General features: G+C 37.2%; 1 protein-coding gene across 8 annotated transcripts in view; it reads right to left on the reverse strand.

The window, feature by feature from the left end:
• ago1 (argonaute RISC component 1) overlaps positions 1 to 11,936 on the reverse strand; it is a 70,460-nt gene extending 58,524 nt beyond the window's left edge. For all 8 annotated transcript variants that reach the window (XR_015510591.1, XR_015510590.1, XR_015510589.1 and 5 more), the window contains 1 exon segment: positions 11,578 to 11,936. Coding sequence is in view for 2 of the 8 variants with exons in the window: in XM_087286145.1 (XP_087142271.1) it covers positions 11,578 to 11,602 (25 nt within the window). In the remaining 6 variants the exon portion in view is untranslated.
• Positions 11,937 to 14,258: the final 2,322 nt, after the last annotated feature.

Here is a 14,258-nt window from a genome sequence, read left to right on the forward strand (position 1 = left end):
TAAGGTGCATTTGTATGTTTTTCCAGCACCTAATACCACGGTTAATTAGGTTATTATATGTTGTACATAATTTTTCACATTTAAATTGTGCTATTTTAAAAAACAGAATATGACATTTCAACTTAAATAGTTGAGTACTTTAGAGCATAGATTTTTTGGAATAGTTCACCCAAAAGTGATTAAAAAATATTTTTTTCAAGGTTCAGTTATTGCATGAAGTATGTTTTTAAGCTTGGCCTCTTTCTACCTAAAGTTGATATCTCAAGAAATGAGCTTACAGTCAGATTTTGTTTGGGTGTAGTACCAAACTTTCATGACCAGTCGTACAAGACATTTCATGTGCATTGCTATTTATTTATTTATTTATTTTTACAGTCATTGGATTGACGTTTCAGGTGCAAAGATGCATTCTCGGTTAATGTCTCCTAAATACTTATAAAGCTAATAGTGCCAAAACAATCTGAATTTGAATTGTTAATTTGAATTCTTAACAACTTAAAACTGTATTTTACATACCCAACATCTGCAGTCTTTGAATACAGAACCAAAAAAAATCTGAAGTTTAAAAATATGTCTATAAAAATCTGACTTAAAAAATTAAGTTGTCTTAAATTTCAGATGTTCAATAATCAAGTTAAGAAATACAAATTCAAAACATTACTAATTTACTAATAGGACATAATCAGTATAATTAACTTACATTTGTTAATAATTCAATTTAACACAATTCAAATTCAGATTGTTTTGGCTTATTATTAGCTCCATAAATACGCACATGCAGTGAACATTTCGCAATGAAAACTGGTCGCACGACAACAATTTATGCACTCGCACATATGCTCCTAAATATATTTTGAGGTCACATAGATAAAATCGTGTGCATATGCAACCAAAAGTCACAATTTAGAGCCCTAAATTCAAATTCAAGCAGGTTTAAGCACTTTGTCCAAAATCCAAGCACTTTGAACACTTTTAACCTAGAAAACACTATATTAAAATCAAGCATTTTTCAGGATTTCCAGCACCCGTACATGTGTGATGACAAAGTTGAATCGAATCGAATCTAATCTAATCTAATCTAATCTAATCTAATCTAATCTAATCTAATCTAATCTAATCTAATCTAAATGCTTCCTAAAATGTAATCTATTGTGTTAAAAGGGGAAAAAAAAATAGTTTTTTACTAAGACATTTAAATATAAATTATTTTACAGCAGTAAACACAATACCCTAATACCGTGATATTTTTATCTAAGGTTATCAAACCGTCAGAAACTTATACCGGCCCATGTCTGCGATATATTAAATTAGACTAGAAGTCAAGTTATTGTTTGCTGTTCCTAAACGGGTGAAAAGACTTGTCAGATAGTGTATATCAAAGTTTTCATGAACCTTGTTTTGTCTTCAGATCGCTTAATAAAAGTTTTAAATTCACTTTGAGGAAAAAGTTATTACAAATTACATTAATGGCAGCTGTTCTCCTTCGGAGGATGCAGCCTCTGAAATGAGACTCGGATATTGAGTTTAATGGAGAATAAAAGTTGTTGTTTTTAACCCAGACATTTCAAAAGAAACATGTTTTAGAGCAGTGATATTTTTATCCGAGGTGATCATAACATCAGAATCTTATGCCCATGCCTATCGCTAAAATGAAGCGAGCAAAAGCTAGTTGTGCAGATGCCTTTAACCCCTCTTTAGCCCATGTTGAACACTCCCTCCACCATAACAAAGAGCCCAGCTGCCCTCCTTCTGAAACGGGCCGAGAGCGGAGCCCCATCCACGCCTCCACATCAGCACACACACAAACACAGGGGCCCCAAAACATTCCCAGCCTCACCATAGCAACAGCACAGCAACACACATTGTCATGGAGATCAGGGGACCCAGGGATACGTGGGGGTTTGGGGAGAGCTGGACCTTGGCCTTATTCATGGTATAGTGTCAGCGAGCAACTCAACGTTACACAGGTCATCAATCTTATCCTACTCGGCACACTATACAGCTCGCCTATGATTTAAAGCTCGGAGAAACTCTTGTGAGCATTTCTTGGTGAGGATATATATTCCGCTAAGTCTTGATCGATGGCAAACTCTCATTCTCCTACAGGAGAGCCAATGCAAACAGATGGCTAGAAATGAAGCCAGATCTCAAAAAACCTGTAAACAATGGCAACCCTCTGTTAGCTGATACAAATATATACACGTGTATGTATATATACATGTATGTATATATATATATATATATATATATATATATATATATATATATATATATATATATATATATACATACATACATATACATATGTGTGTGTGTATATACATATACATATACACACACACACACACACACACATATATACATATATGTGTGTGTGTGTGGGGGTATATACATACATATATACATCATTCATATATATATATATATATATATATATATATATATATATATATATATATATATATATATATATATATATATATATATATATATATATATATATATATATATATATATATATATATATATACACATCATACATATATACATATATACATACATATTTACATATATATACATATATATACGTGTGTGTGTGTGTGTGTGTGTATACATACATACATACATACATACATACATACATACATACATACATACATACATACACACACACACACACACACACACACACACACACACACACACACACACACACACACACACACACACACACACACACACACACACACACACACACATATACATATATATATATATATATATATATATATATATATATATATATATATATATATTTATATATATAAATATATATATATTTATTTATTTAACTATTAAAAAGCATCTTCCTTATTTATCTAAAAGGCATAGTTAATGGTTCATTAGTAATGTGGATTGTATATTTAAATATTGTGTCCAAAAAACTATTGTACAGGTAATTAAATGCTGAAATGCAAACAAATAAAGCGGTCGCAAGGGTCAAAGCAGCACTTAATTTTCAATCATGCTGAAACATATTACATAACATGCATGTTCACTGGTATTTAGTCACATTTCCGAGCCAAATCCTCCACATCTCTCGTCTGATATATATATATATATATTTATTTATTTGCCATGATGACAGTAAATAATATTTGACTAGATATTTTTATATATTTTTAAGACACTTCTAAACAGCTTAAAGTGACATTTAAAGGCTTAACTAGGTTAATTATGGTCCAGTTAGGGAAATTAGGCAAGTCATTGTATAACAGTGGTTTGTTCTGGAGACAATCCAAAACAAAAATGGCTTAAGGGGGCTAATAATATTGACCTTAAAATGGGTTTAAAAAAAATTTAAAACTGCTTTTATTCTAGCCGAAATAAAAGAAATAAGACTTTCTCCAGAAGAAAAAATATTATAGGAAATACTGTGAAAAATTCCTAAATCTGTTAATTATCATTTGGGAAATATTTGAAAAAAAGAAAATTATTCAATAAAATAAATCACAGGGAGGCGAATCATTTTGACTTAAACTGTAGATATACCTATACAGTGGTCAACATTTGAAGTAAGGGGGCAGCACGGTGGCGCAGTGGGTAGCGCTGTCGCATCACAGCACAGTTGACATATCTGTGTGGAGTTTGCATGTTCTCCCAGTGTTGGTGTGGGTTTTTTCCGGGTGCTCTGGTTTCCCCCACAGTCCAAAGACATGCGCTATAGGTGAATAGGGTAAGCTTAATTGGCTGCAGTGTATGTGTGTGAATGAGAGTGTATGGGTGTTTTCCAGCCATGGGTTGCAGCTGGAAGGACATCCGCTGTGTAAAACGTGCTGGATAAGTTGTCAGTTCATTCCGCTGTGGCGACCCCTGATTAATAAAGGGACTACACCGAAAAAGAAAATAAATGAATAAATGAATGAATGAATGAATGAATGAATGAATGAACGAACAAACATTTGGAGTGGATCAAAAAAGTTTTTTTTTTTAATTGTAAAAGGTTTTGATCCACTAAACATATAGGTGACGTTGACTAATAGGCTTTATATGAAAACTTTTTTGTAACGCACCCTGTCTGAAGCAAAAATACATACATTTACCTTATCTGACACCTGATGTTTGGGAAACTATTCATTAATTTATTCATTCATTCACTCATTTTCCTTCAGCTTAGGGCATACTCATACTATGTACAGTTGCCTTGAACCGGGCCAAAGTAGGCCCGACGGCCCGCACTCACATTACAATCGGGCCTGGGCACGCTTCATCATCGATGCTGAGCTGTTCAGTAAGCGCTCTCGCTCAGCACTGTGGAGATTTCTCTAGTTACATCGCTTTAGTCAGTGACACGCATTCAAATACTTCGCGGAACAGATCAGCCACTTTTGGCGCTGATAAACAATCATAAAGTCCTCGTGCTGCAGGAATTAGGAGGTTTTCTGAAGGTGCGCAGCTGTGGTGCAGTGAGGGGTTTGCATCTTTAATAAACTACGGCAGTTTGTGTTCATTGAACAGTAAGAATGATTCATAAATACATATGAAACAGCCCCTTAAAAGTCACGTCTCGCTTTCAGTTTCAGGATTAGGCACGTTTTACACTTACACACAAGCGTACCGCGATAAAGCCCAAGTGAACCGCACTCTGGCACACCTCTACCAACCGGGCCAGAGCCGGCCAAGTGAAGTGTGCCTGAGTGCGATTCAGAGCACTCACACTTCTCAAACGATCCGGGAAACGGGCCTGGGCACAGTTCGGATAGCACAGCGTGAGTAGGCCCTTAGTCCCTTATTTATCAGGGCTTGCCACAGTGGAATAAACCACCATCTATCCCAGCATATATTTTACGAAGTGGATGCCATTCCAGCCAAAACCAAGTACTAGAAAACATCCATACACACTCACATTCGCACACACTCTAACAATTTTCATTCATTCATTTTCTTTTCGGATTAGTCCCTTTATTAATCTGGGGTCACCACAGCAGAATGACTCGCCAACTCATCCAGCACGTTTTATGCAGCAGATGCCCTTCCAGCTGCAACTCATTAGTGGGAAACACCCATACACACTCAATCACACATACACTACGGCCAATTCAGTTTATTCAATTCCCCTATAGCACATGTCTTTGGACTGTGGGGGAAACCGGAGCACCCGGAGGAAACCCACGCCAACACAGGGAGAACATGTAAACTCCACACAGAAATGCCAACTGACCCAGCTGGGACTCGAACCAGCGACCTTCTTGCTGTGAGGCGATTGTGCTAACCACTGAGCCACCATGCAGTCTTGTGAGGTGTCAATTCTTTCTTCTTTTGTAATATTTTTCTGAACTGTACCTTAAATACGACCAATGTTGTGACAAGAAAAACAACATTATATTATTATAACAGAACGAAAGCAGTTTAATCTTCATAATTGGACACTTGGCTTCATATAGTGCAGGCATGTCCAAACTCGGTTCTGGAGGGCCGGTGTCCTGTAAAGTTTAGTTCCAACCCCAATCAGACACACCTGGGCTAGCTAATCAAGCTCTTACTAGGCTTTCTAGAAACATCCTTGCAGGTGCGTTGAGGCAAGTTGGAGCTAAAATCTGCAGGACACCGGCCCTCCATGACTGAGTTTAGACACCCTTGATATAGTGTACATAGGATATATGAAATAATGAATTTATAGATATCTTTTTTTCTCCAAGACTTTTTAGACATTTTTTAATAAATTGGGGTGCACACCAAAGAACAACAAAACTTAATAGCTGTATACTCTCAGGAATAAAGGTACAACATCTGTCACTGAGGCGGCAACTTTTTATAAGGTGCATCTTGTACTTTACAGCTGCGCATTAGTACCTTTATGGCCCGTTTCCACTGAGTGGTACTGTACGGTTCGGTACAATACGCTTTTATGGCCGTTTCCACAGTCAAAAGGGTACCTAAAAGCAAACTGTACCGTACAACTGTTTGGTCACAGTTTGCAATGGGTATCTTTTTCATTCATAAGAGCTGTAATTTCAGACAGTTTTGAAATTTGGTTAAAAAATGTAAACAAAAAAAGTAACAACACAGCAGTTTTTATAACAAGAGATATGGTTTTATGAGACAAAGATATGTTTAACAATGTTTAACAATTTACCCGAAAAGAAAATGAATAAATGAATGAATAATTATATTCATTATGACTATGTGTAACAGTGAAAATGCAATATCATGTTAACAACCCATATATGCATGCATGATTACATAATACACGTGCTGCTTTTGTAAAACCAGTAGGAATAATGCATAATTTATTTTTGGTCAATTATGTACCTGCCTTTTATCCCAAATAGCATGACAAACATGTATAAGGATGTTAAATCTTCCAGCCTAAACCACGGCGAATGAAGTTCTGCACAAGACTTTTGGCCAGCGGAGAAATTAAAATGGTCGTGCCCAACTGAGTCTGGTTCTCTCAAGGTTTTTTTTCTTCACTCCCATCAGGTGAAGTTTTTTTTCCCTCTCCGCTGTCGCCACTGCCTCGCATGGTTCAGGATTGGTAGAGCTACGCATCGATGAATTGGCTCTTCAGTGTTTGAACTCTCAGTAATGATTAAATCACACTGAACTGAGCTAAACTGAACTGAACTGAACTTAAACACTAAAAACTGAACTACACTGTTCCAGTTACTGAACCACACTGTTCCAGTTACTATGACCATTTATGTGAAGCTGCTTTGACACAATCTACATTGTAAAAGCGCTATACAAATAAAGCTGAATTGAATTGAATTGAATTAAATGAACATGAATATCACAGTTATTAATGTTTATCAACTTTTGCATGGTAGTGATCAAGAGAAAATCTTTCTTGTTTAAATATGCCTGATTATTTATATTATATATAATCTACGAATGCATTTTTTTATAATTTATTTTTCAGGGTTTTCACCTTTAATGGATAGGGGAGTGTAGACAGTGTTGCCAACTTAGCAATTTTGTTGCTAGATTTAGTGCTAGATTTAGCAACTTTTTTCAAAAAGCACCAAGCAACAAATTTAGCAATTTTTAACATTAATTTGGCTACTTTTATACATTTTTTAAAAGTGGCTGAAAAGAGCAGTGGCTGCAGGCTTCACTAAGTAGAGTAATTTGCTAGCTCAGATTGTTTTCCATAACTGTTAACTTACTGATATTTCTTAAAGGGCACCTAGGTTACCCCTTTTTTCAGATTTAATATAAGTCTTTTGCGTCTCTAGAATGTGTATATAAAGTTTCAGATCAAAATACCCATCAGATTTTTCATTATACCTTTTACAAGATGCTGTTTTATACTGATTTCCAGCAGGGGGTGGTTTTGTCGTACTTCGCCTTTAAGCCGAGTTCTGCCCGCCCACTGTTTCTACATGCCTCCTCTCTCAGCTGCGTCAGACAACAGACAGACTTAAAGGAAGAAGGTCTCACGTAGCGTTTGTGAGATACTACAGTAAGAACTAACCTTTACTAATCAGTATTGTGAAGTTGCATTGATGAGTCACACACAATATCGTTACAAAGTTAACGCGCGCGCCCGCGCACACACACCGCAGATGACACACACACACACGCAGGCAGGCAGGCAGACAGACAGAGCGCGCTTAGCTTAGTTAAGGCTAACCTCAAGTACTGTGTGTATATCTGTTATGCTAACGTACAAAATAAACCTGATTTAACTTCCACAAACCGGGATTGAAGCGTCTTCTTTTATAATTGTTCTGACACGCGGCTGTGCTGATGAAGTAAAACGCTGTAATTAATTACACACATACTCTGTTTTAAAACACTTTAAACATGTAAAACTTACTCTTAATCACATTTGATGATGATTGCTGATCCTAGCGAACAGAACAGAGCTTTTATTCCCGGTTGCTTTGCGTATGTCTGTCTTGTCTTGTTGACATATACACGCGACTACCGGAACATGTTAATGCGCGCAGCTGTCAATCAATTCGGTGGGTGGGGGGATCGCACACCTACGTAATGGTGCGATCGATTTGAAAACAGCTCCAATTGGCCGACCCTTTTTTTTGTAGTTAAATTGAAAAAAAAGGACTGGGTGTGTTCATATCACCTCAGTATGACGGTCTATACACTATACCAACACACAGATCTGTCCAAACAGCTTGAAAAGTAGATTTTTTTTGTTGTTAGTAATTTAGGTAGCAATAAATTCCAATAGTGCTATAATTGTTGCCGCTTTCACAAATGTGTTAATTTCACAAGTTAATATGCGTAAGTACACAAGCTGTGACTGTTTAAAAGAATTTAACTGTTCATTATCAGTGTAATTTTTAAAAATAAATAATTCTTATCAAAAAGTGTATTACTTTTACTACAAATAGCTCTATTTTTCATACAAATCAAAATGAACTTATATCAAATAATGCTTTTGCTGAGATGGCCAGTCAATTTGAGAAAACAAAAATTATTTTGTATTCCACATAAAGATGTTTGAGTTGTGATTACGCAATAACGTCATCATGCAAAGTAATATGTTAATAAAAACCTATTTATTGTGCATCTGGATGTAATCTTTTAATATAATATAACACACTCTGCCTCAGAGAGTAGAGACATGACGGGCTTAAGCTTGTCATATATTACGTGATGACATCACTGATATGCAAATTAGTGTGTGATGTCATCTGGCAACATTTAGCTACTTTTCGGGCAGGCTTTAGCTACATCTTATTGGAAATAGTTAGCAACACTGAGTGTTAAGTATTGACAGGAAAGCATGGGGAGCGGAGAGAGGGAAAGGATCGGCATAGGACCACAAGGGAGGAATCGAACTCGGGTCGCCGCAAGCACCGGAGTGCATGTGTCGACGAACTGACCACTACACAACTTGCGCCGAACTATGGATGCATTTGATTATATTTTACTGATCTAATAAATCTCTCTCTATTATATACACACACAATTGAAGTCAGAATTATTAGCCTCCCTGAATTATTAGACCGCTAGTTTATTTTTCCCCAATTTCTGTTGAATGAAGAGCAGATTTTTTCAACACATTTCTAAACATATTAGATTTAATAACTCATCTCTAATAACATTTTTATTTTATCTTTGCCATGATGACAGTAAATAATATTTGACTAGACATTTTTCAAGACACTTCTCTACAGCTTAAAGTGACATTTAAAGGCTTAACTAGCTTAATTAGGTTAACTGGGCAGGTTAGGGTAATTAGGCAAGTTATTGTATAACGATGGTTTGTTCTGTTTACTATTGAGAAAAAATATAGCTTAAAGGGGCTAATAATTTTGTCCCTAAAACGGTGTTTTAAAAAATTTAAAACTGCTTTTATTCTAGCCAAAATAAAACAAACAAGATTTTCTCCAGAAGAAAAAATATTATCAGACATACTGTGAAAATTTCCTGTTAAACATCATTTGGAAAATATTTAAAAAAAGAGGAAAAACATTCGAAGTCGGCTAATAATTCTGATTTCAACTGTGTATATATATATATATATATATATATATATATATATATATATATATATATATATATATATAAATATATATATATATATATATAAATATATATATATATATATATATATATATATATATATATATATATATATATATATATATATATATATATATATATATATATATATATATAAAAATACATATAATTATATATTTTTTTCTCAGTTAAATAAACGGGAAACATTCTAATGAATCAAATTGCACATGTTGTTTTAATAGTTCTAAACTTTTCTTTTATCTTTGCCATATTTCTGTTCATAAAAAAATGCCTGATAATCTTTTGCAAAATGACTTGTGTTATATATTGGCCAGCCCTACGGTCCATAAAGCAAGCAGATGTGAGCAGAACTGTGACAGGGGAACAGACCCAATGTTTTAGCATGGTTCTGACTGGGATAGCACTGCTCTGGAGTCCCAGATGTCCTGCTGTTGAGGCTCAAGAGCATAATGCACTGAAGTGTGCAAGATCTACAGAGACGCCACCTGGCCAATGCAAAGTCCCGGTGACCCTTCCCCTGCCACTCATTAATAAAGGCCACCCTCAGTTTCAGAAAAACAGCTAAATCAAGAAGGAAGTTTAGCTTTAGCAATGAGGGCTATTATATATATATATAATAGTAAGTAAATAAATTGTAAGGGACATGAGTGAACTTTATTACTAAAATTTTAAGAATAAAAAAAGGATTGTTTTCAAACAGGTTTCCCAAACACTCCTGCTACACTTCTGACCTAATCTGCTATTGGTCAGTCCAAAAGATAATCCCGCCTCAAACTCCACTGGTTTATCTCATATTGCATTATTGTGATGCTCAAACAAACAATTCTAGTTTCGAGAGCATCAGTATTTCCGCCTACATATTGCACATTAGACTGAGATCAATTATGAGTGTTTACATCACAAGCTCAGCTTTAATAAATTAAATATTCTGCAAAATCTGGCATTGAAAAGAAAAAGGAAAATCCCTGATTAATGACAGCTATTAAAATCCACTACTATAAAGATCATTTCAAATTAGTATTTAACAAAGTTTATTCATACAATCTGCTAAACTCAGATTTAAATCTGATGATCTCAAATTAAATATCAAGAGTAATAAAATTGTGATTTCAGTAAAAAAAAAATGCTTAGAAAGTTTTACTCGAGCAACACAGCACAACAAAGCATATTTCCAAATTGATCAATCTATTTTTTCCAATGCATCCCCAACAAATTTACAATGCATCCATCTAACATTTCCAAAACATCCAATCAAATTATACTACAGAACCCAGGCAGCTTTTATCCATCTTAATAGAAATCATTTATCTGCTCATATCCTTGCGGATTTATTGTGTTAATGGAAGTGAAATTGGTAACACTGAAATGAGCCACATTTCAGCAGGATCAATAAAGACCCCTGGGGGTCACTTTCCCCTGCTGCATCTGCTGAAGGCGGGATTCAACCTCCTGTCTTCCCACGACCCCTGACCTGAGACAATATCCCTGCTTCCCTGCACCATTTTCCCCTTTTATCACCAGTCTGTGTAACTTATCTCCAGGTATCACCTCATAACGCACATTCTGACAAAACGTTACACTGTTTTTGACTTTTAACACTTTCAACATTGACTTTTAGATGTCATTAGAGAATGTTACAATGTCACCATACGGACGGCTATGGAACATACTTTGTATCAAGTGTGTCACATTAGAATGGATCTCTTTGGAAGGCTTTAAAACGTTACAATGTATCATTTTAGAATGATACAAGTGTGTAATTTAGAACGTATTCCTTCGTAAGCCTATAAACCGCTACAATGTAACGTTATCATTTTAGAATGATACAAGTGTGTCACATTTAGAATGCATTTATTTAAAAGTCTATCAAACGATACAATGTATCATCTTAGAACGGTATACGTGTGTCATTTAGTATGTATTCCTTTAGAAGGTTTAAAAACGTTTCTATGTGTCATTTTAGAATGATACTATGTGTCACATCAGTGCCTCGTGCGGTAAACGGGAAACATTATGTCATTCATAAATTTGTAAACAACTTAAAAGATCCAAACCCACCAGCGCCAGATGGTCCCGCCTCCATCCCATCCACTGAGCCCCTAAGGGTTCACCAAAGTCCAGATACTCAATCGCCACGGCGCCTGGCCCTGCAGGCTGGAAGCGTCCCCGACTTCCAGCCTCCTTCCCTAGGCGAGCGGGATCTTCTCCGCCGCCGCCGCTGGAGCCCCCAAACCCGCAGGAGTTGAGAGAGAAACAAAAGCTCCGTAGTTCCTATTTATATAGACCCGCTCCTCCGTGCACTTTCGTCAGTGGCTGGTCTGGCTTCTGTGTGTCGGGTTGTTGTGTCTCCTGCTTTCCGTTCAAGCAGGATTCACCAGCGGAACAAAACGCTCGACCCGTCCGTCACCCCCCCTCAGACCGAGCGAGCGCCCGTTTCTTCTTCGTCTTCGTCTTCTTCTTCTCCTCCCACTGCTGAGATTCTTGCCTGGAACTAGTCTGTTTTGTGTTCGCCCTCTAGTGTGCGCTTAAAAATCACACTGTGGTCATTTAGAACGAAAAGGAACACTCGCGCACTGCATACTACACACTACACTACATAGGGAGGTTTACTAACTGTCGGTGTTCGAAATCACTTCGGTAAAAGGGCTTACAAATAAACAAACAATCAAAAAAGAAAATAAACATTCATATTTAGATTAATATTGATTAATACAGGGTGGCATGGTGGCTAAATGATTAGCACTGTTGCCTCACAGCAAGAAGGTCACATGGTTCGGGTCCTGGCGGGGTCAGTTGGCATTTCTGTGTGGAGTTTGCATGTTGGCGTGGGTTTCTCCTGTGTAAAACATATGCCTGAATAGTTGGTGGTTCATTCCGCTGTGGAGACTAAGTCAAAAGAAAATTAATGAATAAAATGAATAAAAAAGTAAAAGTATAAAATGAATAAAAAAGTAAAAAAAGTAAAAGAAAGGAAGATTCGAGTAAAGAGAAACATGGAGAAATTCTGTACGGTTATACACTGTGCGCTTTGTAAAATGAACTACTGAAATTTAGCATAACACTGTGCAAAACAGTTATTAATTTATAAATTTTCCCTCTGCTTAGTCCCTTATTCATGAGGGGTTGCCATGAACCGCCAGGCGGCAACTATTTACACATATGTTTTACGCAGCGGATGCCCTTCCAGCCGCAAGCCAGAACTCTCACATTCCCACTCACACTCGTACACTACGGCCAGTTTAGTTTATTCAATTCACCTATAGCGCATGTGTTTGGACTGCAAACCAAGAGGAAACCCACGCCAGCATGGGGAGAACATGCAAACTCCACACAGCAATGCCAACTGGCCCTGCTGGGACTCGAACCAGTGACCTTCTTGTTGTGAGGCCATAGTGCTAACCACTGAGCCACTGTGCCACCATCCAGAATAGTCAAACCTTGGTAGAAGCAAGCTACTGAAAATTTTCAGACGAGCTGATATCATCCATTCATTAATTTTCCTTCAGCTTAGTCCCTTATTTATCACAAGTCACCACAGCGGAATGAACCACCAACTTACCCAGCATATGTTTTACACAGCAGATGCCCTTTCAGCTGCAACCCAGTACTGGGAAACATCCATACACACTTATTCACACACACACACACACATACACTACAGCCAATTTAGTTTATTCAATTCACCTATAGCGCATGTGACTGTGCATGGGGGAAAAAAGGAGCACCAGGAGGAAACCCACGCCAACACGGGGAGAACATGCAAACACCACACAGAAATGCCATCAGACCCAGCTGCAACTCGAACTAGCGACATACTTGCTGTGAGGCGACAGTGCTAACCACTGGGCCACCGTGCCACCCTTAGGTAATATCATGGCTTAAATATTTTTTCTTTGTTGTTTCTGATTTGTGATTGATGAATCATATCTAGACACTCTTACTTCCTCCAAAATGTAGTTGTGATATGTAAAACAAATATGTTTTGCACATTATTGTGTTTTATATTGTGTGTCCTGGCTGTGCGGTGACGCGGTGGGTAGCGCTGTATGAGTGTGTAGACACACACACATAAACTAGACAATTTTGCCTATTCAGTTCACCTGTACTACATGTCTTTGGACTGCAGGGAAAACCAGAGCACCGGGAGGAACCCACACGAATGCAGGGAGAACATGCAAACTCCACACAGAAACGCCAAATGAGCCGAGCCAAAATTCGCACCAGCGTCCTTCTTGCTGTGAGGCGACAGCACTACCTACTGCGCCACTGTGTCACCACAAACACATGTATAGGTAAATTGGGTAAACTAAATTGGCCGTATTGTATTTGTGTGAATGAGAGTGTATGGGTGTTTCCCAGGGATGGGTATGCTTATAAAATCTTGCCCTTTTTATTGAAAGGAATAGTTGCAAAAGCATTATAAAAGTACAATAGGAGACACTTTACACTAAAGTTTCATTAGTAGCCCTACTGAAAAAAACAGCTTAATCCAGCCTAGGCTGGTTGGCTGGTTTTAGCTGGTTGACCAGGCTGGTTTTAGAGGGGTTTTAGCCATTTCGAGGCTGGTTTGCAACCATTTCCAGCCTGGTCTTAGCTGGTCAGGCTGGGAGATAACCAGCTAAAACCAGCTTGACCAGCCTAGCCAGGCTGGAAGCCCAGCTAAAACCAGCTATGTCCAGCTTAAACCAGGGTGGTCAAGCTGGTTTTGGCTGGATTTAGCTGGTCATTTTCCAGACTGA

Source organism: Danio rerio, chromosome 16, assembly GCF_052040795.2.
Source record: "Danio rerio strain M-AB ecotype USA chromosome 16, GRCz13ab, whole genome shotgun sequence".
Classification (NCBI taxonomy): domain Eukaryota; kingdom Metazoa; phylum Chordata; class Actinopteri; order Cypriniformes; family Danionidae; genus Danio; species Danio rerio.